At 40.5% G+C, this 23,965-nt stretch overlaps 1 protein-coding gene across 2 annotated transcripts in view; it reads right to left on the bottom strand.

Moving 5' to 3' along the window:
• Window positions 1–779: 779 nt before the first annotated feature.
• The window catches only part of usp43a (ubiquitin specific peptidase 43a), a 283,302-nt gene continuing 260,116 nt past the window's right edge, over window positions 780–23,965 (bottom strand). For both annotated transcript variants that reach the window (XM_061983704.1, XM_061983705.1), the window contains exons 13-16: window positions 19,211–19,460; window positions 18,387–18,545; window positions 11,862–12,023; window positions 780–5,385 (exon numbers count right to left, since the gene is read on the bottom strand). In XM_061983704.1, coding sequence (XP_061839688.1) covers window positions 4,331–5,385; window positions 11,862–12,023; window positions 18,387–18,545; window positions 19,211–19,460 — 1,626 coding nt within the window. In that variant the 3' untranslated portion in view covers window positions 780–4,330. The remainder of the gene's footprint in view (window positions 5,386–11,861; window positions 12,024–18,386; window positions 18,546–19,210; window positions 19,461–23,965) is intronic.

The raw sequence follows: 23,965 nt of genomic DNA, 5'->3' as shown, positions 1-23,965 counted from the left end.
GTGGCTCTAACCTCCCATATCATGAAGACCATGGAGAGGTTGGTCCTGGAACAACCCCGCCCGACGATCAAGCCCCACCCGGACCCACTCCAGGTCGCCTACCAGCCCCGACTGGGAGTGGAGGACGCGGTCATCTACCTGCTGAACCGAGCCCACACCCACCTAGACAAGCCTGCGAGCAGTGTGAGGGTCATGTTTTTTGACTTCTCCAGTGCTTTCGATACCATACGGCCTGGGCTACTGGGTGTGAAGTTAGAGACGATGCAGGTGGAGGTCCCCTTGGTGTCCTGGGTTGTTCATTACCTAACTGACAGACCACAGTATGTGCGACTGCAGGACTGTGTGTCTGACAGACTGGTCAGCAACACCGAGGCCCCGCAAGGCACAGTCCTCTCCCCCTTCCTCTTCACCATCTACACCACCAATTTCCACCATCAGTCAGAGTCCTGCCACCTTCAGAAGTTTTCTGATGACTCTGCGATAGTGGGGTGTATTGAGGATGGTGTTGATGAGGAATACAGGTCACTGGTGGAGGACTTTGTCACATGGTGTGGAAAGAACCACCTCCAGCTCAATGTGACAAAGACCAAGGAGCTGTTTGTGGACCTGGGAAGGAGGAGGAGTACTCCGGCGCATTATGAAGCGTAAAATACGACAGCGGAGACCCCGGACTGTTGAACGACTGAAGCTCTACATAAAACAAGAATGAGAAAGAATACCACTTTCAAAGCTTCAACAATTAGTTTCCTCAGTTCCCAATCGTTTATTGAGTCTTGTTAAAAGAAAAGGTGATGTAATACAGTGGTGAACATGCCCTTTCCCAACTACTTTGGCACGTGTTGCAGCCATGAAATTCAAAGTTAATGATTATTTGCAAAAACAATAAAGTTTATGAGTTTGAACATCAAATATCTTGTCTTTGTAGTGCATTCAATTGAATATGGGTTGAAAAGGATTTGCAAATCATTGTATTCCGTTTATTTTTACATCTAACACAATTTCCCAACTCGTATGGAAACGGGGTTTGTACATGTATAACCTTCCTTTGACGCTGCCACAGTTAGATGTGTTTTATGCCACTCCTAATTTTTCTCATTTTGTCCACCAAACATTTTATGCTGTGTGTGAATACAGAGAGGTGAGCTTTGTTGATGTTATTGACTTGTTGGTGTGCTAATCAGGCATATTTAGTCAGTGCATGACTGCAAGCTAATCAATGCTAACATGCTATTTAGGCTAGCATCATTATGCCTTGTTTTTAGGTATATTTGAGCTCATTTAATTTCCTTTACTTATGTCTTCGGTGTATTCAATTTATATTTGCATGTCTCATGACACATTATCTGTATGTAATATTGGCTGCATTACTGATAGTTGTTTTTGTTCCATGTTGTTCCAGACCACAGCAAACAATACCCAGCTTGCCAACGATTGTAATAAATCCATTAGAAGATGAACGCCTCACATTTCCTTTAACCATACTTGCCAACCCTCCTGATTTTTCCGGGAGACTCCCGAATTTCAGTTTACCTCCCCAAAATCTCCTGGGGCAACCATTCTCCCGATTTTCGCCCGGACAACAATATTAAGGGCATGCCGTGATGACACTTCCTTTTGCATCCTCTACAACCTGTCGTCGCGTCCGCTTTTTCACCAGACAAACAGTCACATGTTGTATGCGGCTTCTGCAGACACATGTAAGTGACTGCAAGACATACTTGATCAACAGCCATACAGGTCACACTGAGGGTGGCCATATAAACAACTTTAACACTGTTACAAATATGCGCCACACTGTGAACCCACACCAAACAAGAATGACAAACACATTTCGGGAGAACATCCGCACCGTAACACAACATAAACACAACAGAACAAATACCCAGAATCCCTTTCAGCCCTAACTCTTCCAGGCTACAATATACACCCCCGCTACCACCCAACCCCCAATCTCCCGAATTCAGAGGTCTCAAGGTTGGCAAGTGTGCCTTTAACTCAGACACACACACCTATCTATACCTTTGGTAATTCTAAGACAGTCATTTCAAGGAGTTATCTCACCCTCTGAGAAGCCGTTTTACTATTGTTTTCCAAAGTTGTAAAAATATGTATTATAAATATTGAATTTTAACATTTCTGTCAACAAAGATTTGCGTCAGCCTGTGACACACTTTTCTTTCAGCACGGCGTGGTGCCAGGCAGGTGGCTGTTGCAATCAAAACAAATACCTGTGCAAGCAGATATTCTCAAACATGAACAACAGCACATCCAAATACCGCAGTCGCCTCACAGATAAGAGCTTGCAGTCTAATATAGACACGCACATCATGTGTTGCCTTCATTATGTAAAGCTTTGATTTTTTTGCGGCTCCTGACAGATTTGTTTTTTTCCTTTTTTGGTCCAATATGGCTCTTTCAACATTTTCGGTTGCAGACCCCTGCCCCAGGCTATCTGATGAACACTGTGAAATAACTCTGGAACTAAACTGTCTCTGTGAATTCACTGCAGTGAATACGGAAAGTATTCAAAGCGCTTCACTCTTTCCACATTTTGTTATGTTACAGCCTTATTCCATATTTGAATACAATCATTTTTGTCCTCAAGTTCTACAATACCCCTTAATGACAATGTGAAACGTTTTTAAAATTAGTTTTGCAACTTAATTAAACATGAAACACTTTATTTTCCCAGCTTTTGCTCAATACTTTGTTGCTCAATATCCTATGGCAGCAATTACAGCCTCAAGTCTTTTTGAATACGATGCCACAAGCTTGGCACACCTATCTTTGGGCAGTTTCACCCATTCCTCTTTGCAGCTCCATCAGGTTGGATAGGAAGCGTTGGTTTTCATCAAGTACGTGATTTATTTTAATTTGAATGAATTTGCCAATTTTTTTGAAGAATACCTTTTCGCATTGTCATTATGGGGTATTGTGTGTAGAATTTTGAGGACAAAAAATAATTTATTCCATTTTGGAATAAGGCTGTAACATAAGAAAACATGGAACAAGTGAAAGCCTGCGAACACTTCACGGATGCACTGTAACTCATGCTCACGTCGTCATCTTTTTGCTTTTGCTCTATTCACCACTGCACTATTACCTAGCAGCTTATTTCAGTACTCGTTTATGTTTTTAATCGTTAATATTTATTGTTTACATTGAACAAAGAGAGTTGTACATTGTAAATAATGTAAATAATTCAATGTATACACCCTGATGATTAACTTGTGTGATGACTGTATTATGATGATAGTATATATGATAGTATATATCTGTATCATGAATCAATTTAAGTGGACCCCGACTTAAACAAGTTGAAAAACTTATTCGGGTGTTACCATTTAGTGGTCAATTGTACGGAATATGTACTTCACTGTGCAACCTACTAATACAAGTCTCAATCAATCAATTGTTGTGTGTGTTAAACAAACTTGGCCAATAAAGCAAACTCTGATTCTGAATTGCAACCTGTGATTAATCATGATGTATCTACATTCAAAAGTGTGAAGAATCTGCTTTAAAAAAAAAAGTACCGTATTTTTCGGACTATAAGTCGCAGTTTTTTTTCATAGTTTGGCCGGGCTCCAGTGCGACTTATATATGTTTTTTTCCTTCTTTATTATGCATTTTCGGCAGGTGCGACTTATACTCCGGTGCGACTTATACTCCGAAAAATACGGTAATCATCTGACAGCACTTAAAAAAAGCCTGCAAAATCCTGGAAGAATCGACAAAACATTGACTGTTCGCCAAATTACATCGTTCAGTTTGACCCTGAAACTGATTATTTCTATTTACCTTATTATTTCCGATGGAGAAAATTGGTGTGCAAATCAGAACAAATTCCACGGTACAAAAAAATGAATCATGCAACAAACAAAGCAACACGACAGCAACGGCTTATTTAGACGACTCAAACATCCTTAGATGAGTTGGAGTGTGTAGTGCAGAGTGCATCACTTACTCTGTAGGAAACACAACAAGGTGATCCAGGGCCACGGGGGGATAAGTGGATGACTTTGCCGTGGGAATTAAACACAGGCGGACCACTCACGGGAGGCGAGGAGATAAAATGACATTCTCTGCATTGGCACAATCAATGTGTCGTGATTGGCAGCGAAGGAGCTCAATAAAGAAACTAAGACACAAACGTGGATTATTATTATCATTATTATTATTATTGGTAGGTAGTTGGTCCAAACTGCATAGAAGTTTCTCAGGCACTTGTTTCAAGTCACATTAGTGGATGGAGAGGTCATTCTGCTCTTCATTTCAACCCACAATGCAAAGCTGGCAATTGTTGTGCTTTTATTGCGTGGCGTCCCAGTCAGAAGCTGGACTCTGGCACTGGCTTTTTGCGTCCCAACGAGGTGGTGCTGTAGCGAGTCCTCTGCAGGGCGGCGTAAGGCGTTTTGTCCGCGTTCTTTGTGCCGGTCCGATGCAGCGACGCCGTCCGACGCGTGCTCGGCTCGGTCCGGGCGGGGAGGCTGGACGAGCTCTGGGAGCGCTTGATGTCGGACGAGCTCCGTCCAGCCCTCCCGTTGGACAGTTCTTCGCCTTGATGACTCGAGCCGTGGGACTTTCTCCGCTCGCCGCCTGCCGCTCCGTTGGACAACGTCGGCCTGGGCAGAGTCCTTCTCCCGGCTTCCTCGTCTCCTCCTCTCCCTGAATTCCTGGACTCCTTGTCCCTCCGCAGGAAGTTCCCTTTCAGAAAAGACAGCAGCCCGTCCTGGCTCTTGGCCTTGGAACCTCCTTCGCTTGCAACATGGCGGTCCTGATCAGTCCTGTTCTCCTTGGGTCTTCTCAAAGTGCCTTGAAGAATGCTGGAGGTGCTAAAGCTGCTCTGAACACCAGAACCTGATCCTTGCTTGACGTCAGTATCTTCTTGTCTCCTGGCTTCTTTTCTTCGGATTAGACTGTTGCTACTCGAGCTCACGCGGACAGAACCCTCGTCTTTTGACTGCTTCTCTGTACTCCGCCTCAAGCTGGAAGTTTTATCTGATGGCCTCCTCTGACCCTCTGGGACTTGTGTGGACTCGGGCTGCAAGACCTCTTCGGTCTTTCCCACACAACTGATCCGCCCCGCACTCGAGGATCGCCGTCCATTTGGTTCCCTTGCGCTACGGGGTTCGCTCATTAACGACACGATGGGTTCCTTCGTGCAGCGGGGCCGTCGGCCGGATTCCAAATACTGAACCAGTTCAACAGGGGCGGGATCTTCAATGGCCGGAGGCGCCGGATCGGGCTTTCGCCGGTCTCTGGAACCGAAGGACCAACGCAAAGGGAGAACTTTGCCCAGCGTGTCCTTGGTCTTGCTGGGGGCCCTCATGCTCACGCTGCGGCCTTCAAGTCCTCTGACAAAAGGTCTGCTCTCCAATCCACCTGAACAGTTAAAGTACAGAAGATAACATTTTAATTTTAATACCAATAAAAACAAAATGTATTTACACGGATGTCCCGATCAACATTGTTGGCCTCGGATACAATCCGATTTCAAGTCCTCAGCCGATACTTTCAGTACTATGAAGACTATAGATTAAAGAAGTTAAACTGTTTTATAGCAAGTAACTAAAGTAAACACAATAACACATTTTGATAAAGCTTATCTTATATGTATACTCTAGAACAGTGTTTTTCAACCTTTTGTGAGCCAAAGCACATTTTTTTCATTGAAAAAATCCGGAGGCACACCACCAGCAGAAATCATTGAAAAATGAAACTCAGTTGACCATAAAAAGTCGTTGTCGCAATTGTTGGATATGACTTTAAACCATAACCAAGCATGCATCACTATAGCTCTTGTCTCAAAGTAGGTGTACTGTCACCACCTGTCACATCACGCTGTGACTTATTTGGATTTTTTTGATGTTTTCCCGTGTGTAGTGTTTTAGTTCTTGTCTTGCGCTCCTATTTTGGTGGCTTTCCCTGTTTTGTCGACATTTTCCTGTTGAAGTTTCATGTCTTCCTTTGAGGGCTATACCCCGCACCTGCTTTGTTTTAGCAATCAAGAACATTTAAGTTATTGCTATCTTTTTTTGTGTCATGTACGGATGTACTTTGTGGACGCTGTCTGCTCCACACGCTGTAAGTCTTTGCTGTCGTCCAGCATTCTGTTTTTGTTTACTTTGTAGCCAGTTCAGTTTTAGGTTCGTTCTACATAGCCTTCCCTAAGCTTCAATGCCTTTTCTTAGGGGCACTCAGCTTTTGTTTATTTTTGGTTTAAGCATTAGATACCTTTTTACCTGCACGCTGCCTCCCGCTGTCGTCTGCATATTATGATCACGAAAAAACCCTCGTCATCTCACAAGCCGTGTTCCCGACATCTACAAAGCAATTAACTACCAGCTTCCACCTACTGATATTGAGGAGAATAACATGGTTACTCTGCCAAACTCTAGACAGCACCGACACTCAACAACGGCACATTATTTGCGGATTATAATTACTGGTTTGCAAAAAATATTTTTAACCCAAAAAGGTGAAACTACATAGTCTCCCACGGCACACCAGACTGTATCTCACAGCACACTAGTGTGCCGCGACACAGTGGTTGAAAAACACTGCTCTAGAAAGTCAGATGATGAATTAAATGTGTGATGTTGAATAATACATACAATTTCTTGTAACAAAATATAGTGTCTGCTGTAGTGGTTCTCAAGCTTCAGAAAACACTCGGCTCTCCATGTACCACCATAATGACCAACATTAAAATACAGTAGCGCAGTAGGCCTAAGTGTTCATTAAAACCAATGCATAGATTTTATTTAACAAGTACGTTTAATATTTTTGGCCAACGTAACATTACACACAGTTTGAACAGAAACACTGTGTTTGAATATAGGAGAAAAAAACACTGTACTTTAATCAAGAGATTATTTGGCCTGGTCTCGTGCACTGTTTCTTAACCCAACCTTTCCACTACATAGAGCCCAACTCAAATATTAACACTGAATTAGTAATTGCACAGCCACTCAGTGCAAAACTGTTGCTGTTTCTGCCTTGGTTTACAGAGTGAGATTAACATGAGTGTTTCCTCACTGTCACGCTTCAAATACAAACAAACCATGTTAATGTTAATGAGCCAGTCAATAGATTAGGTTGGATCATGAATATCGCAAGCCTTCAGTCTTTTGATCAAATTTGATACTTTATTTAAACGATGTGGAACAAAGAAAAATACTACTAAACTAAGAATAAACGGTTTTAATTATAATTTGCATTTTTTAAGTAATTTTTTTATCTCTCCCACTACGTTATTCCTCTCTCCTACAACCTCTATTGCAGAGGTCCTGTATATATATATATATATATATATATATATATATATATATATATATATATATATATATATATATATATATATATATATATATATATATATACATATACATCGGATTATTTTGCTGATTTTTCCTATTTCAGATTTAGTTGGGTTTATTAGTAGGAAAAATCAGCAAAATAATCCTGGACAGAGTCAACACAAAAATCAAGGACAAAACACCACTCAACCAATGGAGAAATACAGCAGCAGTAATCAAATGGTTCAACAACATCCAAGACAAACAACAGCACAACTTTATCTCCTTTGATATCTAAGAATTTTACCCTTCCATCACGCAAGACCTACTGACTCAAGCACTAGACTTCGCCTCAGACTACGACTCAATCACAGGCAACGAAAGAAACATCATCATCCACGCAAAAAACTCCATTCTCATCCACAACAGTACACCATGGCAAAAAAAGAACAATGCAACATTTGACGTCACTATGGGAAGTTTTGACGGAGCAGAAACGTGTGAACTCGTTGGGAGTTTCCTCCTCTCCCAGCTCGCTAGCCTCAATCTGAACCTTGGTATTTACCGTGATGACGGACTGGCAGTGTGTCGCGCCTCGCCAAGGAGCAGCGAGAATACCAAGAAGCGCATATGCCAAATTTTCAAAGAGAACGGCCTACGGATCACGATTGAAGCCAACAAGCAAACCGTCAACTTCCTTGACGTCACTTTCAACCTGAGAAATAACAGCTACCAACCATTCACGAAACTCAACACAACACTCCAATACGTGCACCATGACAGCAACCACCCACCCACCACCACGAAAAGAATACCTACCGGAATTAATAAAAGGCTATCGATGCTGTCATCTAGCAAAGCTGAATTTGACCAAGCAACCCCCCCGTACCAAAAAGCCCTTGATGAAAGCGGATACAATTTCACCCTCACCTATGAACCCACACCAGGAAACCAGCCAAAAAAGAACAGAAAACGAAACGACATCATCTGGTACAACCCCCCATACAGCAAAAACGTCTCAACTAACATTGGACACAAATTCCTCAATCTGATTGACAAACACTTTCCCAAAGACAACACCCTAAGAAAAGTATTCAACAAGAACAACATTAAATTGAGCTACAGCTGTATGAACAATATACGACAAATTATCTCAAACCACAACAAAACAATTGCAAATGAGCCGTCGGTCCCCGGACAGAGCGACTCCAAAACCAACAAAGGCTGTAACTGTCGAAAGAAACCTGATTGCCCTCTCAACGGGGGGTGCTTACAAACATCAGTTGTCTACCAATCTAAGGTAACACGCAAGAACATTAACACATCCGACACATATGTAGGATTAACCGAAGGAGAGTTCAAAACCAGATGGAACAATCACAAGGCTTCTTTCAGGAACCAAAACCTGCGGAATACCACAGAACTCAGCAAACACATTTGGGACCTCAAAGACAATAATGTTGAATATTCAATAACATGGCAAATTCTTGCATCCAGCACACCTTACAATAGTGGTAATAAAAGATGCAACCTATGCTTGAAAGAGAAACTGTTTATTATTTACCGTCCAGACCTGTCATCCCTCAACAAGCGCAGCGAAATTGTAACAGCATGCCGCCACAGACGGAAACACCTCCTAGGTAACACATGAGCCAATCACCACGCCCCTACGCCAGCCTGTACCCACCCACTCTGTTCCCTATACAAACCATGGTATGTGAATGCTCCCATTAAAATCTCCTGATGATTGAGGGAACCCCCCCTCATGAAACAGGCCTGTAGAGAGGAAATAGTCTTGTGATTTTTTTCCCACACATACATATATTGCGCTCTACTACGGTATCGAGCACTATTTTTTGGATAACCTTATTAAGACATATATATATATATATATATATATATATACATATATATATATATATATATATATATATATATTCCTCGCACACTAATTGACTGAAAGAGTGCACACTTGATGTCATGTTATCGATGGAAAAATGCATTTTTAGACAATATGATTTGCCTGAGTGGCTAGGAGACACCGAGAGTAACAAGGTGTAGAAAATGGATTAGAAAGGACAGATTTAAAAAAAAAAAAAATATTTTTTTAGTATTTCTTTTTTTTTTAATCTTGGGACTTCCCGCGGGCCGAATTTTGGACGCTGGCGGGCCCTGGTCTATTGCAATCAACTATGCAAATGAGCCAATGATGTCATCTCGCAACTTCTGGCAACTTTCATGACAGTCAGTAACAACTTTCCTTATCGAGGAGTTGGCAACCCTGCAAGATCGAGAGGGATCAGAAGAGATTGAGGGCACAGATGTAGAAGAGATTTCGATTGAGAACACAGATGCGGAGGATGAGGCAGAAGAGTACCGGTATTTCTATTTTCTGGTCAATAAAGACGAGCATTAGGAGGACACAGTGCAGGGAGAGCTGTTAGAGGTGAGGACATCAGTCTCAAGGAATGAATCGAAGCTAAAAGAAAAGGCCACATTTTTTTCAAATGCCACTAAAGTCTCACTCTTGTCATTTTCTGAAACTTGGTAGCCCTGGTGTAGTGGACCATGTTTAGCTATTTCTCGTCCTGCAGGGAGGATACTTAGTTTACTTGTGATGAGTGATTTGGAACACTGCGGATGCACGTTAGCCATGTTTTCAAGCACTTCAATGTCTCTGGCTTCATTGTTAGTTTTTAGGCCAAAATGGGTCCATTTTTCCTCTTCTGTCTCCACGCTGTTTCTGTTTGTAAGTTCTCTGCGGTGTGCGTTGCCTAAAATCCGCCTCTGCTCTTACTAAATGGGTTATACTTGTATAGCGCTTTTCTACCTTCAAGGTACTCAAAGCGCTTTGACACTATTTCCACATTCCCCAGCAATGTCACGGGCCAGAAAGTACCGGTATTTTTCAGAGGCAGTGTAATAACGTTTTGAAATTATTAGTATCTTATTAGTACAACCCTAGTGGGTAGACGACGTGTTTGTTGCAGATTGCGCTCAAACCGGAGCCGGTGTTTTGTCAAGACCATCCGCTCGGGATGGTCTCCTGCTGGCCCCACTATCATACTTGCCAACCTTGAGACCTCCGATTTCGGGAGGTGGGGGGTGGGGCGGGGCGTGGTTGGGGGCGTGGTTAAGAGGGGAGGAGTATATTGACAGCTAGAATTCACCAAGTCAAGTATTTCATATATATATATATATATATATATATATATATATATTATTTTTTTTTCTTCTACATCCTGAAAATATGCAAACAAAACTGTGTTTAGATAATTGATACTTCAAACTTGCATAAATATAACATGAATATAACATAACTTGGCTTCTGAGAGCTTAAAAATGTAATGAATAAAATGCTAAAGTTGTTGATAAACAAGCAATTATTTTAATAATTAAATATGGTCATTTTAAATGAATTATTATGATAATTTAAAATGTATTATTTCAAATATGTTTATTTTAATGTACCGGTATAATTCTATGGCTGGATGTAATAAGGAGTCAGAAAAAAATACAAAAAAAAAATACAATTAATTTTGATGTTTTTAGCAAATATAGTAAAAATGTATTTAGTTATTTATCTATTTATTTTTTTAAATTAATAAATATATTTATTTTTAGGTAAGATAAACATAATAATACAATTTATCTCTAGTCTGGATGATTTAGTTCTTGTCACCCTGTTGTCCTCCCGTCGTGAAAAAAGGCTGTCCTCACTCAGGTCCGCATGAAACTGGAGGGGGCGTGGCCTCCAGCTCCGGCTGAAAATCGGGAGATTTTCGGGAGAATATTTGTCCCGGGAGGTTTTCGGGAGAGGCGCTGAATTTCGGGAGTCTCCCGGAAAATTCGGGAGGGTTGGCAAGTATGCCCACTATGGACTGGACTCTCACTATTATGTTAGATCCACTATGAACTGGACTTTCACAATATTATGCGAGACCCACTCGACGTCCATTGCATCCGGTCTCCCCTAGAGGGGGGGGGTCTGCGGTCCTCTCCAAGGTTTCTCATTGTCATTCACATTGACATCCCACTGGGTTGTGAGTTTTTCCTTGCCCTTATGTGGGCTCTGAACCGTGGATGTCGTTGTGGCTTGTGCAGCCCTTTGAGACACTTGTGATTTAGGGCTATATAAATAAACATTGATTGATTGATTGATTGAAGACAATCCATGTAGTAGCGATTTGAGAAATTCCTAAGATCTCATGGAGATCTCGCAACATTCTCGTATCCAACAGTAGAAGCAGCATAGAAATAAAAACAGGATAACCAGAAAAACAAGAAATGGTGCTGAAACATCGGGTGAAACAACAATTTTGACTTCGACTGCGGGTAAGGAAAGAAAGTTAGCCAGTAGTTGGACCAAAAACTTTTTAGTCGATCGATTCCATGAGGGCCAAACAACCCAGTCATGTCCAGAAAAATGCCAATTAGAAGAGGTTGTAACCTGCAGTGAGTGACATTGGCCTTCAATCAATAATGAATAATACACAGCATAAAGTATTCTTCCACATAAAATAGATCAAACTACATGAGGAAATTAAATAACTTTCTCACCTCTCTCCTTTTTAGGATCATTTTCGATGAAAACAGGAGACTCGGGAGAGTCTGGGATGGAGGACGGGCAGGTGGTTGAGGAGCGTGACACCATACTGCCTCTCTTGCTGTCTCCAGTCAGTCGGATCAACCAGTGGTCTGACACAGAAGAACTCGTAGAGCCTAAAGACACATGAGGCAACAGCGGAGTTTGCGGTAATCCAATCAAATATTTACTGTACTGTATGTGGTTATTCTCAACATCTTCAACGGGAAGTATGAGGAAGTATACACACGGTGGTCCTTGGGTTTATAAAGTACCGTATTTTCCGCACTATAAGGCGCACCGGATTATAAGGCGCACCTTCAATGAACGGCCTATTTTAAGACGTTGTTCATATATAAGGCGCACCGCATTATAAGGCGCATAGAATAGACGCTACAGTAGAGGCTGGGGTTACGTTATGCATCCCGTAGTTGCGAGACCCGTTGTGGCTCAATATTGGTCCATATATAAGGCGCACCGGATTATAAGGCGCACTGTCAGCTTTTGAGAAAATTGGAGGTTTTTTGGTGCACCTTATAGTGCGGAAAATACGGTAAGTCATGAAAATGTAGAGCATCCTTAAATGTCTTGACAGATACAGATATTAATAAATATTATCAGGTTATCAATAGTATTTCAATTCAATTATCTTCCCTGTGGAGGGTGAAAAACAATCGATAACAACGGGATTAAAAACATGTTTAAGATGGCGCAGCATCAAATAATGATCATCATTCTAATATAGATCTGGATCTTCTATTTGCCGGGGACAATTGTTAGAAATCATAAAAGAAATGAAGACATTAAACCGCAACAGCAAGAAAAGACATTCAGAAACAAGGCTTGAAAAAATATATTTGGTCTCTGCCAACTTTACTGATATATATATATATATATATATATATATATATATATATATATATATATATATATATATATATATATATATATATATATATATATATATACATACATACATACATACATACATATATATATATATATATATATATATATATATATATATATATATACACACACATACAGGTTTTCACCAAATCACCAAAAATAATTCTCGGGCGCGGCCACCGCTGCTGCTCACTGCTCCCCTCGCCTCCCAGGGGTTGATCAAGGGTGATGGGTCAAATGAAGAGAATAATTTCGCCACACCTAGTGTGTGTGTGAAAATCATTGGTACTTTAACTTTAATATACATACAGGTTTTGGAGCAACACATGTTGCCATCCAAGCAACGTTATCATGGACGCCCCTGCTTATTTCAACAAGACAATGCCAAGCCATGTGTTACAACAGCGTGGCTTCATAGTAAAAGAGTGCAGGTACTAGACTGGCCTGCATGTAGTCCAGACCTGTCTCCCATTGAAATTGTGTGGTTAATTACGAAGCGTAAAATACCACAACGGAGACCCCCGGACTGTTAAACAACTTAAGCTGTATATCAAGCAAGAATGGGAAATAATTCCACCTGAAAAGCTTCAAAAATTGGTCTCCTCAGTTCCCAAACGTTTACTGAGTGTTGTTAAAAGGAAAGGCCATGTAACACAGTGGTAAAAATGCCCCTGCACCAACTTTTTTGCAATGTGTTGCTGCCATTAAATAATAAGTTAATTATTATTTGCAAAAAAACAAAACAAGTTTCTCAGTCTTGTCTTTGCAGTTTATTCAATTAAAAAGAGTTTGAAAAAGATTTTCAAATCATCGTATTCTGTTTTTATTTACGAATTACACAACGTGCGAACTTCACTGGTTTTGTACAATAAGAATACATTTTCAGGAAAATGAGGGCGTTTGGCGCTGTTGAAAGATAAATATCAAACCAGAGTCGTGTTTAGAGAGAATATGGACAACCCAATTTTAGGCAATCTCCTCATTGATTGGTCAAAAGCCCTCACATGATTAAAGGGTGCCATGTTATGTACCAGTTTGAAGCTGCAGCTACCTGACACTGCACTTCCTCATTATACATGTCTTTTAATTGAAGAGTGTTAGCCCTGTAAACATGCCCTGTTGTGCGGCATGTTTGCGGCCAGCATTTGCATACTTGAAAAATATGGGGAGTGAAGGTCCAACGGGGAGAGCCAATAACAACAATTTCTTGTGTGAGATACATGGTATTTAACAGTGAATTAATACACTTTGCCTGACAAAAACGTTGCTTCCAAATTGCCCCTTTTCTGCATGTGTCACCAATAATCCAAACTAAACTAAATAATATTGCATTCAAAAGCAGCATTAGTTTAGTATTCAAGTTAATATTTTGATAAAGAACGCAGGAAGCCTTGACTCGCCACAGCAAAACCTCAGACAACTATTCAAAAGACCAAAAGTAAAAGTACAGGCACATTAGAGGCAGACATCACAGTTGACCTCATTCACACAAAAGTTACAATTTCTCTGTACCGTATTTTTCGGAGTATAAGTCGCACCGGAGTATAAGTCGCACCAGCCGAAAATGCATAATAAAGAAAGAAAAAAACATATATAAGTTGCACTGGAGCCCGGCCAAACTATGAAAAAAACTGCGACTTATAGTCCGAAAAATACGGTAATTGTTTGTCCAAAATCAATGAGGATGTCGGCAAAATGAGGGTAGTTTGTTTATTTTTGGTTGTTGTGTACTTTGTGACGTACATATTGTTGGTGGGTGAGTGTTAGAGAGCCGCTGGTCACTAAACACATTAATGTAGCGGGGGAGTGCATCAAAAGTGGCTGCAAAATTGCCCCAAAAGTATACTGAATGAAATAAAAGCATGTTTTATTGTAAGTTTACGAGCTGGAGTATATTTAGAGCTATATTTAGACTTATTATTAAGGTTGATTTCCTCAGGAAAATTAGCGTCAGAACGACTCAACTGCATGCTTTCAGGCACAGCTGGACGTGTCCTTATTCCTATTTTGAGGACAAAAATGAATTTATTCCAATTTGGAATGAGGTTGTAACAAAACAAAATGTGGAAAAATATTATATTGTTTTTAATTGTGTTTAATATTGTTGTGCAGCACTTTGGAAACATTTTGTTGTTTAAATGTGCTATATAAATAAAGTGGATTGGATTGAAAAGTGAAGCGCTGTGAGTGCTTTCCGGATGCACTGTAAGCAGGACCCAAATGCACAACAGCAGGTACCAATAGGTAAGAAAAGTTGTGTTTTTCAACCACTGTGCCGCGGCACAATAGTGTGCTGTGAGATACAGTCAGGTGTGCTGTGGGAGATTATGTAATTTCACCTATTTGGGTTAAAAATAATTTTTGCAAACCAGTAATTATAATCCGCAAATATTGTGCCGTTGTTGAGTGTCTGTGTTGTCTAGAGCTCGGCAGAGTAACCGTGTAATACTCTTCCATTACAGTAGCTGGCAACAGGTAGCTGATTGCTTCGTAGATGTCGGGAAAATGGTTTGTCGTGATCACAATATGCGGGAGGCTGCGTGCGGGTAAGAAGGTGTCTAATGCTTAAACCAAAAATAAACAAAAGGTGAGTGCCCCTAAGAAAAGGCATTGAAGCTTAAGGAAGGCCATGCAGAACGAAACTAAAACTGAACTGGCTGCAAAGTGTCAAGACGTGGACTGTGATGACGCAAGTTACTGCGTGGGTTGCTTTCCCTGGGTGCAAAACGACTTGACTGGACACGGCGTGAGGGTAGAGACATGATTTAATCTTTACTATAAACTACAAAAAGGGTACAAACAAAAGGCGGAGATACAAACTTGGCTATGAAAACAAAAAAACTAGGACAAAGGCAAAACTATGGACATGAAACAAATAAACACTTACTGTGACCTGAAAGAACAGCATGAACTATGAACAGGAATGAACAATGTCAGTAACCATGGCATGAAGTGAGCAATGTCAATGGCAGCTAAAAGCTTAAATACTAGTGACATAATTAGTGACAGGTGCGTGAGTCCAAATGCATGACAGGTGAACTAATCGGTCGTCATGGTGACAAAACAGACAAGAGTGCACAAAGAGTCCAAAAACCAACAGATCATAACTAAACAAAACATGATCACAAAGACGTGACACAAAGTAAACAAAAACAGAATGTTGGACGACAGCAAAGACTTACAGCGTGTGGAGCAGAGAGGGCGTCCACAAAGTACATCCGTACATGACATGACAATCAACAATTTCCACACAAAGAAGGATAGCAACAACTTCAATGTTCTTGATTGCTAAAACAAAACAGGTGCGGGGAATAGTGCTCAAAGGAAGACATGAAACTGCAACAGGAAAATACCAAAAAAAGAGAAAAAGTCACCAAAATAGGAGCTCAAGACAAGAACTCAAACACTACACACAGGAAAACAGCAAAAAACTCAAAATGAATCAGGGCGTGATGTGACAGGTCGTGACAGCACACCTACTTTGAGACAAGAGCTATTTTGATGCATGGTTGGTTATGCTTTAAAGTCATATCCAACAATTGCGACAGCGACTTTTTATTGTCTACTGAGTTTAATTCTTTAATGATTTCTGCTGGTGGTGTGTCTCTGGATTTTTTCAAAAAAAAAAATGCGCCTTGGCTCAAAAAAGGTTGAAAACCCCTGGCTTAGCATAATAGGGCCCTTTTAAATCTGGGAAGACACTCTTTGGCCCACTTTGGGCACCCCCAAACATGTGAGCCCAGGGAAACATATCAACCAAACAGTCTTGTGGGAGGTTCATGAAGGAGCAAATGCAGCTTTGCAGTTTCCCCAAGTTTCTCTTCCTTAATATATTCCACATAGAAAAACCCAATTCATGGCCTTATCTTGGGTACAGTACATTATTTGTCATTCATCACTTGTTTTATTGCTCTTTCCCGCCCCCCTCCTACTTTGACTAACGCACCCAAAGACACGATTAAAAAGCAGAACAGGATCTTGGCGGCCAATGTACGCTGAGCAATGCGTGCTGGATACATCCAGCATTCATAGACCAAACTCACTTGGGGAATGCATTATACATTAGTTTGCACTGCAAAAAGTAGCATGCAGGTATTATTTTTTAATGCATCTTTTAGGTCTATATGAGTATTTTTTTATATATATATATATATATATATATATATAGAACTGAAAAAAATAGCCATCAGTGGACTATTCTGTGTGTGACTTTTAGGTGTTTAGCTTTGATTTGCTTCCAGACACGGAGGGCACGAGTATCATAGCAACTCAGAGAGGGGAATGAGACAACATGGGAGACAGAAAGTGTACCATGGCTCAGTGGCCTAAGAGATGGCTTGTCATCGTGTGGAGGCTGGGAGACAAGATAAAAACCCTAATGATACAATAGTCATCTCATGAAGACTGTAGATCAGGGGTGTCAAACTCATATTTAGCTCAGGGGCCGCATGGAGAAAAAATGCAACGCGAAAGCTATTTATCAACAACACCCAGAAACACCGCCGGCTTCGCTGGGCCCGAGCTCATCTCAGATGGACTGATGAAAAGTGGAAAACTGTTCTGTGGTCTGACGAGTCCACATTTCAAATTGTTTTTGGAAACGGTGGACGTCGTGTCCTCCGGAACAAAGAGGAAAAGAACCATCCGGATTGTTATAGGCGCTAAGTTGAAAAGCCAGCATCTCTGATGGTATGGGGGTGTATTAGTGTCCAGGACATGGGTAACTTACACATTTGGGAAGGCACCATTAATGCTGAAAGGTACATACTGGTTTTGGAGCAACATATGTTGCCATCCAAGCAACGTTATCATGGACGCCCCTGCTTATTTCATCAAGACAATGCCAAGCCACGTGTCATAACAGCGTAGCTTCATAGTAAAAGAGTGTGGGTACTAGACTGGCCTGCCTGTAGTCCAGACCTTAAGCTGTACATCAAGCAAGAATGGGAAAGAATTCCACCTGAAAGCTTCAGAAATTGGTCTCCTCAGTTCCCAAACGTTTACTGAGTCTTGTTAAAAGGAAAGGCCATGTAACACAGTGGTAAAAATGCCCCTGTGCCAACTTTTTTGCAATGTGTTGCTGCCATTAAACTCTAAGTTAATGATTATTTGCAAAAAAAAAAACAAGTTTCTCAGTTCGAACGTTTAATATATTGTCTTTGCAGTCTATTCAATTGAATATAAGTTGAAAAGGATTTGCAAATCATTGTATTCTGTTTTTATTTATGATTTACACATGTGCCAACTTCACTGGTTTTGGGTTTTGTATACACACCCACACACACAAAAAACACACACACACACACACACACACACACACACACACACACACAGCCCCCGGCCAAATTTTTTTTAACCCAATGCGGCCCCCCGAGTCAAAACGTTTGGGAACCCCTGCCTTAAATGATTTAATCATTGCATTTCTGTATGAGTATTTAATATTATTATGCCAATGAATTAGCATAAACAAATTAGACAGCTGGTGATCTCAGTCAGCAGTTAAGTAAAATAAATTACAAACAATTCTGAGCAAATACATCAGTCCTTACTCATTTATTCCTCAAAATTGTCAGAAATAATGGGAAGCATACCTCGGAAGGAACTACTGGCCGACCATGGAGGAATGATGTTGCGCCTTTGGTAGAAGAGAATATAGGCCCCTCTGGTAGATATTTCCTCCTCTGGGACCAGGTCCACACTGCTGTCATCGTAGCTGTACCACAGGCCGTCCACAGAGTTCCGGCAATAAGCTGGTGACGCAAAAGAACATTGTTATTAAAAAGTACCCAGCAAGTGTGATTTAATTTTCTTGTCAAATAAATAGGAATAATTAAATACAAGTCACGACCAGGACAATTCCCTGAATTTGTGATCCTACTAAACGGCACAATTCTGTGGTAGCACGTCTTTGAGCTTTGGATGGGAATACATTATTTATATGTCATTCATAATTACATTTCTGCAGCCAAAATGTTGGTCTTCTTTACCTGAAAACAGCACCCAAAAAAAAAAAGGAGACAAGGCAATCGGCTGAACTAATACAGAATTGATGAACGCAGCATTCTTCACTCCTTGAGAGACTGCAGAAGCTGCAAAGATACCACGCGTTACCGGTAACTGATTCAATTAATTACATAATAGGCAAAAAAGATTAACCAGCAAAAGGGGTAGCGGGGGGTGTATATTGTAGCGTCCCGGAAGAGTTAGTGCTGCAAGGGGTTCTGGGTATTTGTTCTGTTGTGTTTATGTTGTGTTACGATGCGGATGTTCTCCCGAAATGTGTTTGTCATTCTTGTTTGGTGTGGGTTCACTGTGTGGCGCATATTTGTAACAGTGTTAAAGTTGTTTATACGGCCACCCTCAGTGTGACCTGTATCCTAGTATGGTTTAAAAAGGAAAAGAAAAGAGCACATACCAGTGTAGTGTCCTCCATGCAGTCCTCCGTGATGATTGCACAGAGCGTAGAGGTCATACAGGGAGTCATAAGGGAGGGCCATGTCAGCAGACGGGTGGTTTTTCCCTGAGGCTTTAGGCCAGGATGTGGTCCAGGACCCGCTGTTCAGGTTGCGCATACTCTGGCTCCTCTTCACCACATGGGGGGCCATGTCCAAGCCAGTCAGGGGGAAATGCACCAGTGTTGATAATTTGTTCCTGCGCTCACCCACCTATTTTTAAAAAACAAACAACAAAAAAACATGTTTTTAATTATGTGTTTTTTGCATGACCCAATGAGTGCAATACAACATCTATATTACAAACCATACCCTCACTCGGATACATACTTGCCAACCTTGAGACCTCCGATCTCGGGAGGTGGGGGGTGGAGGGTGGGGGGCGTGGTCGGGGGTGGGGCGGGGTGTGGTTGGGGGCGTGGTTAGGAGGGGAGGAGTATATTGACAGCTAGAATTCACCAAGTCAAGTATTTAATACACATATATATATATGTATATATATATATATATATATATATATATATATATCCTGAAAATATGCAAACAAAACTGTGCTTAGATAATTGATACTTCAAACTTGCATAAATAAATATTAAGGAATATAACATAACTTGGCTTCTGAGAGCTTCAAAATGTAATGAATAAAATGCTAAAGTTGTTGATAAACAAGCAATTATTTTAATAATTAAATATGGTCATTTTAAATGAATTATTATGATAATTCAAAATTAATTATTTCAAATATGTTTATTTTAATGTATAATTCTATGGCTAGATGTAATAAGGAGTCAGAAAAAATACAAATAAAAATACAATTAATTTTGATGTTTTTAGCAAAATATAGTAAAAATGTATTTAGCTATTTAAAAAATTTTTTATAAATATATTTATTTTTAGGTAAGATAAACATAATAATACAATTTGTCTCTAGTCTGGATGATTTAGTTCTTGTCACCCTGTTGTCCTCCCGTCGTGAAAGAAGGCTGTCCTCACTCAGGTCCTCATGGAGCTGGAGAGGGCGTGGCCTCCAGCTCCGGCTGAAAATCGGGAGATTTTCGGGAGAATATTTGTCCCGGGAGGTTTTCGGGAGAGGCGCTGAATTTCGTGAGTCTCCCGGAAAATTCCGGAGGGTTGGCAAGTATGATCGGATATTAAGAATCCATTTTGATGCGGATGTTTTTTTTCTTGTAGATGCTTTAAGATTTTGGTTCACTTATTTAGCTAAAAACGTAAAAGTGGACAAATATTAATCTGACTGAAAAAGCAACTTTTGTCATGTAACTCTAAAATTGACTTTATGCAGAGCCTCGCAACTTTGTCCAATCCCTGTAATTTCCTCACACATTTTGGCCAATCATCAACATTTTGGCCAATCAAAGTTGTCCCAGCAGCACTTGAACGCAACGCAACTGTCTAACCAATCAAATGTCTCCCTGCATCGCCCCACGTCTTCACTTCCTTGTTTACATTCATACTAATTTGTTATTTATCATTCATTAATTTTACCAACATCACTGCTTAACATGTACCCAATGTTCTCATCGAAAGTGTGGATGAACTATGTGTTGGAACTCGGGTTGTCCCAATACGGTACCTGTACCGAAATGTATTTCAATACCACAACAAATGCCATTATTGGCTTTATTTTAACACATGATACATTAAACATTTGTTTCTTATTGCAATCAAAGAACAATTTTGGCCTTAAATAACATAGCGAACAACTTCACTTTTGGAAGTAAGCAAGCAAAGGGGTTACAAAGGCTCCTGATGTGGCTGCTGACGTATGCAGTATATTGTGCCATTCTATTATTTTGTCAAAAATATGGTAGAAAATGGATAGATTCCACCGTTTGACCAATTAAAAAGTCTGTCAGTGTGTCATATTCAGGTTGCCAGTTACACACTGCCATCTTCATCTAGCTACTGCCACTGGTAAAGTTACTAAACATGTCAAACCTTAGTAAATCTAAAAAATCGGGGATGCCTTTGAAAGATGGAGACGATTGAAGGCAGAGAAGGTTTTTTCATCTGACGCCAAACTTGCTAATTTCTTCCTTGATAGGTAAGTAAGGCATTTACGTTTTCTTATTACTTGTAATAAATATAAATGTACATTTCGAATGTAAACTTTATTGTCCAATACAGTCTATGATCTTGTCTAACCAAGCTAGTATGTTCGTGCAACGAATGCTTAGCATGCTAGCCTGGTCGATGACACATCGACATACAGGCTAACAGGGGAAATATATGGCCGTTAGCCTGTATGTCGATGTGTCATCGAACTGACAGGGCAAAATATATTTTCGACGAATAAAACATATGTGGATTAGGGTAGTGTCAGTGCCTATTTCCTTCTCAATATGCTGATACACTGAGGAAATGTGTTCCAACATTAGCACGACTGTCATGGCAATTTGAAACGTATGGAGACAGCCAAATCACATGATAAAAGGCATTCCTCATTCTTGTTTGCACATTGTGGACTACATCTACCAAGTTATATGGCAATCTGAAACATTTGAAACAGTAGCCTATAGGCATACCTTGGTAAAATGTCTCCTCTTTAGTTTTGGGCGTACATTAGGCTACTAAGCTTGCTCTACTTATTTTCACCAGTATAACCATTACTAGTGTTGGTTGTAGTTAATTTTAGTCTTTGTTTTCTGATAGTACTGACAATAACCATATGATTGCCATTTGTTGTGATATTGTACACAGCTATGACGTACTTCTCCCTGCAAATAGCCTAATATCTGTGTAAAATGTGTTGGTTAGAGATTTATTATTGACAAAACGCTTGTCTATTCAGCTATTATGGTCCCAGCACCTTAACCCCTTGTAAAAGGCAGTGGAAGGATGAAGTTCCTTGGGAGTAGCCCGGTCGATCGAACTGGATTCGGCTGCGTGTCTGGCAACCTCTTGTGTGTGATCTACTAACACTGCGTGTGCAACTGACAAGTGGTGCAGACCGCCTTATTTGAATGAGAATGTTTGCGTGCATGCGGGGGCTTTTACCACAGAAACAATCATTTTCTACATGTTCATGCTGTCATGTTCCTACTATGTGCTACAGTGACGTGCGGTGAGGTTCATGACTGGTGAGGCACTGACTTCATCACAGTCAGATTTACAAACATATGAACCCTAAAGAGTATCTTATTCACCATTTGATTGGCAGCAGTTAACGGGTTATGTTTAAAAGCTCATACCAGCATTCTTCCCTGCTTGGCACTCAGCATCAAGGGTTGGAATTGGGGGTTAAATCACCAACCATTATTCCCGGGCGCGGCGCCGCTGCTGCCCACTGCTCCCCTCACATCCCAGGGGGTGATCAAGGGGATGGGTCAAATGCAGAGAATAAATTTCACCACACCTAGTGTGTGTGACAATCATTGGTACTTTAACTCATTGGCGTTGTTAGGCCTATTTTAGGGGGGAACAAGCCCCCCTAAAATATTCTTAAGCCCCCCTAAATAATTTGGTGTTTTTTTGTTTTTTTTTACAAATAAATGCCGACATATTCATTATAAAGTGGCCCAAATATGAGTTTAAATAAATAATCATATAACCTGTTATTATTCACTCAGTTTCCCCTCACTTCGTAGCGTAAGGTAGAGAGCCCCCTTCGTGCGTCGGTATCCAATCCATTCCACTTGTTCATATAGAAAATGCCCACATCACTCAAATTCCAGCCCGCATTTTCTCTGCGACCTTGCTTGCGGTCCTGCAGGTGTACGAAGCACATTATCTTCCTTTACAATGAGAGAAGCTGCACAAAACCTTGTGTGTGCAATTGTAAATCATTTATTTTTTAAGTTTTGTGTTTCTTGTTGACTCTATATAAAGTAATATAGCCTATTGTTAAAATAATGAAAAAAACATCATTAAATATATTTGTTTTATTGTATTGTTACATTAATAGCTGTTTTATTATTATAGGATGGCTTGTTAAACATTTAATAGGATTTTCAGAGGGAGGAAAAACCAAGACATTTAATATAAAATGTAAAATGAATAAATACATAAAAAGAAAAAGAAAATATATAGTTAAAAGCCATTGTCCCGGGGAGCAATTCATTTCATCCCGTGCATTTTTAAAAATAATAATAATAACAATGAATAATTTCTAAGTCTTTGTTAGCCGTTTGTGAAGTTTTGTGCTCGTGCGTAACATTCGCTCGCATCCTGTGCATCTCCTGGGAGCAAAGCCCCCACTGTCCTTAAAAGCTAGTGACGCCCCTGCTTTAACTTAACTTTAACTTTACACATACAAACTGTAGCACACAAAAAAGCACATTTAATAAAAAAAACGTTATTATGGTCTTACCTTTACTTATAAGTGCGGGAACAGTGGTGTTCGTGTTGGAGGAGTTGTGAATTAATGAAATATGAAATCCGTGCTGCAGTCTGCAGGTGTACCTAATGTAGTGTCCTTGCAGTCGTTCACGGCTCCTCCGGCGCGAGCAATGTTGTTTTTGCACTTTTTGGCTTCTTGTTAAGTGACTTTTTTGGGTGGATTCGGTCTTGCACGTGGAGGGTTTGGGTGTGGGCTTTGGTTGGTGTGGCGCTCTTTTGGGGGGTGCAGTCTGCGGCAAAGGTGCCTTAACCAGCACCAGGAGGCGTGGTTACGCGAGCCTCAGCAAGTGCGTCTTCGCAGCAGTTTTATGATCGCTCAGCACAAGAAATACTTTACACATATACAGTTGTTGACAAAA

This window comes from Nerophis lumbriciformis, linkage group LG25 (assembly GCF_033978685.3).
Source record: "Nerophis lumbriciformis linkage group LG25, RoL_Nlum_v2.1, whole genome shotgun sequence".
NCBI lineage: Eukaryota > Metazoa > Chordata > Actinopteri > Syngnathiformes > Syngnathidae > Nerophis > Nerophis lumbriciformis.
The sequence above is the reverse complement of the archived record's forward strand: the minus strand, read 5'-3'. Positions and strand labels throughout refer to the sequence as shown.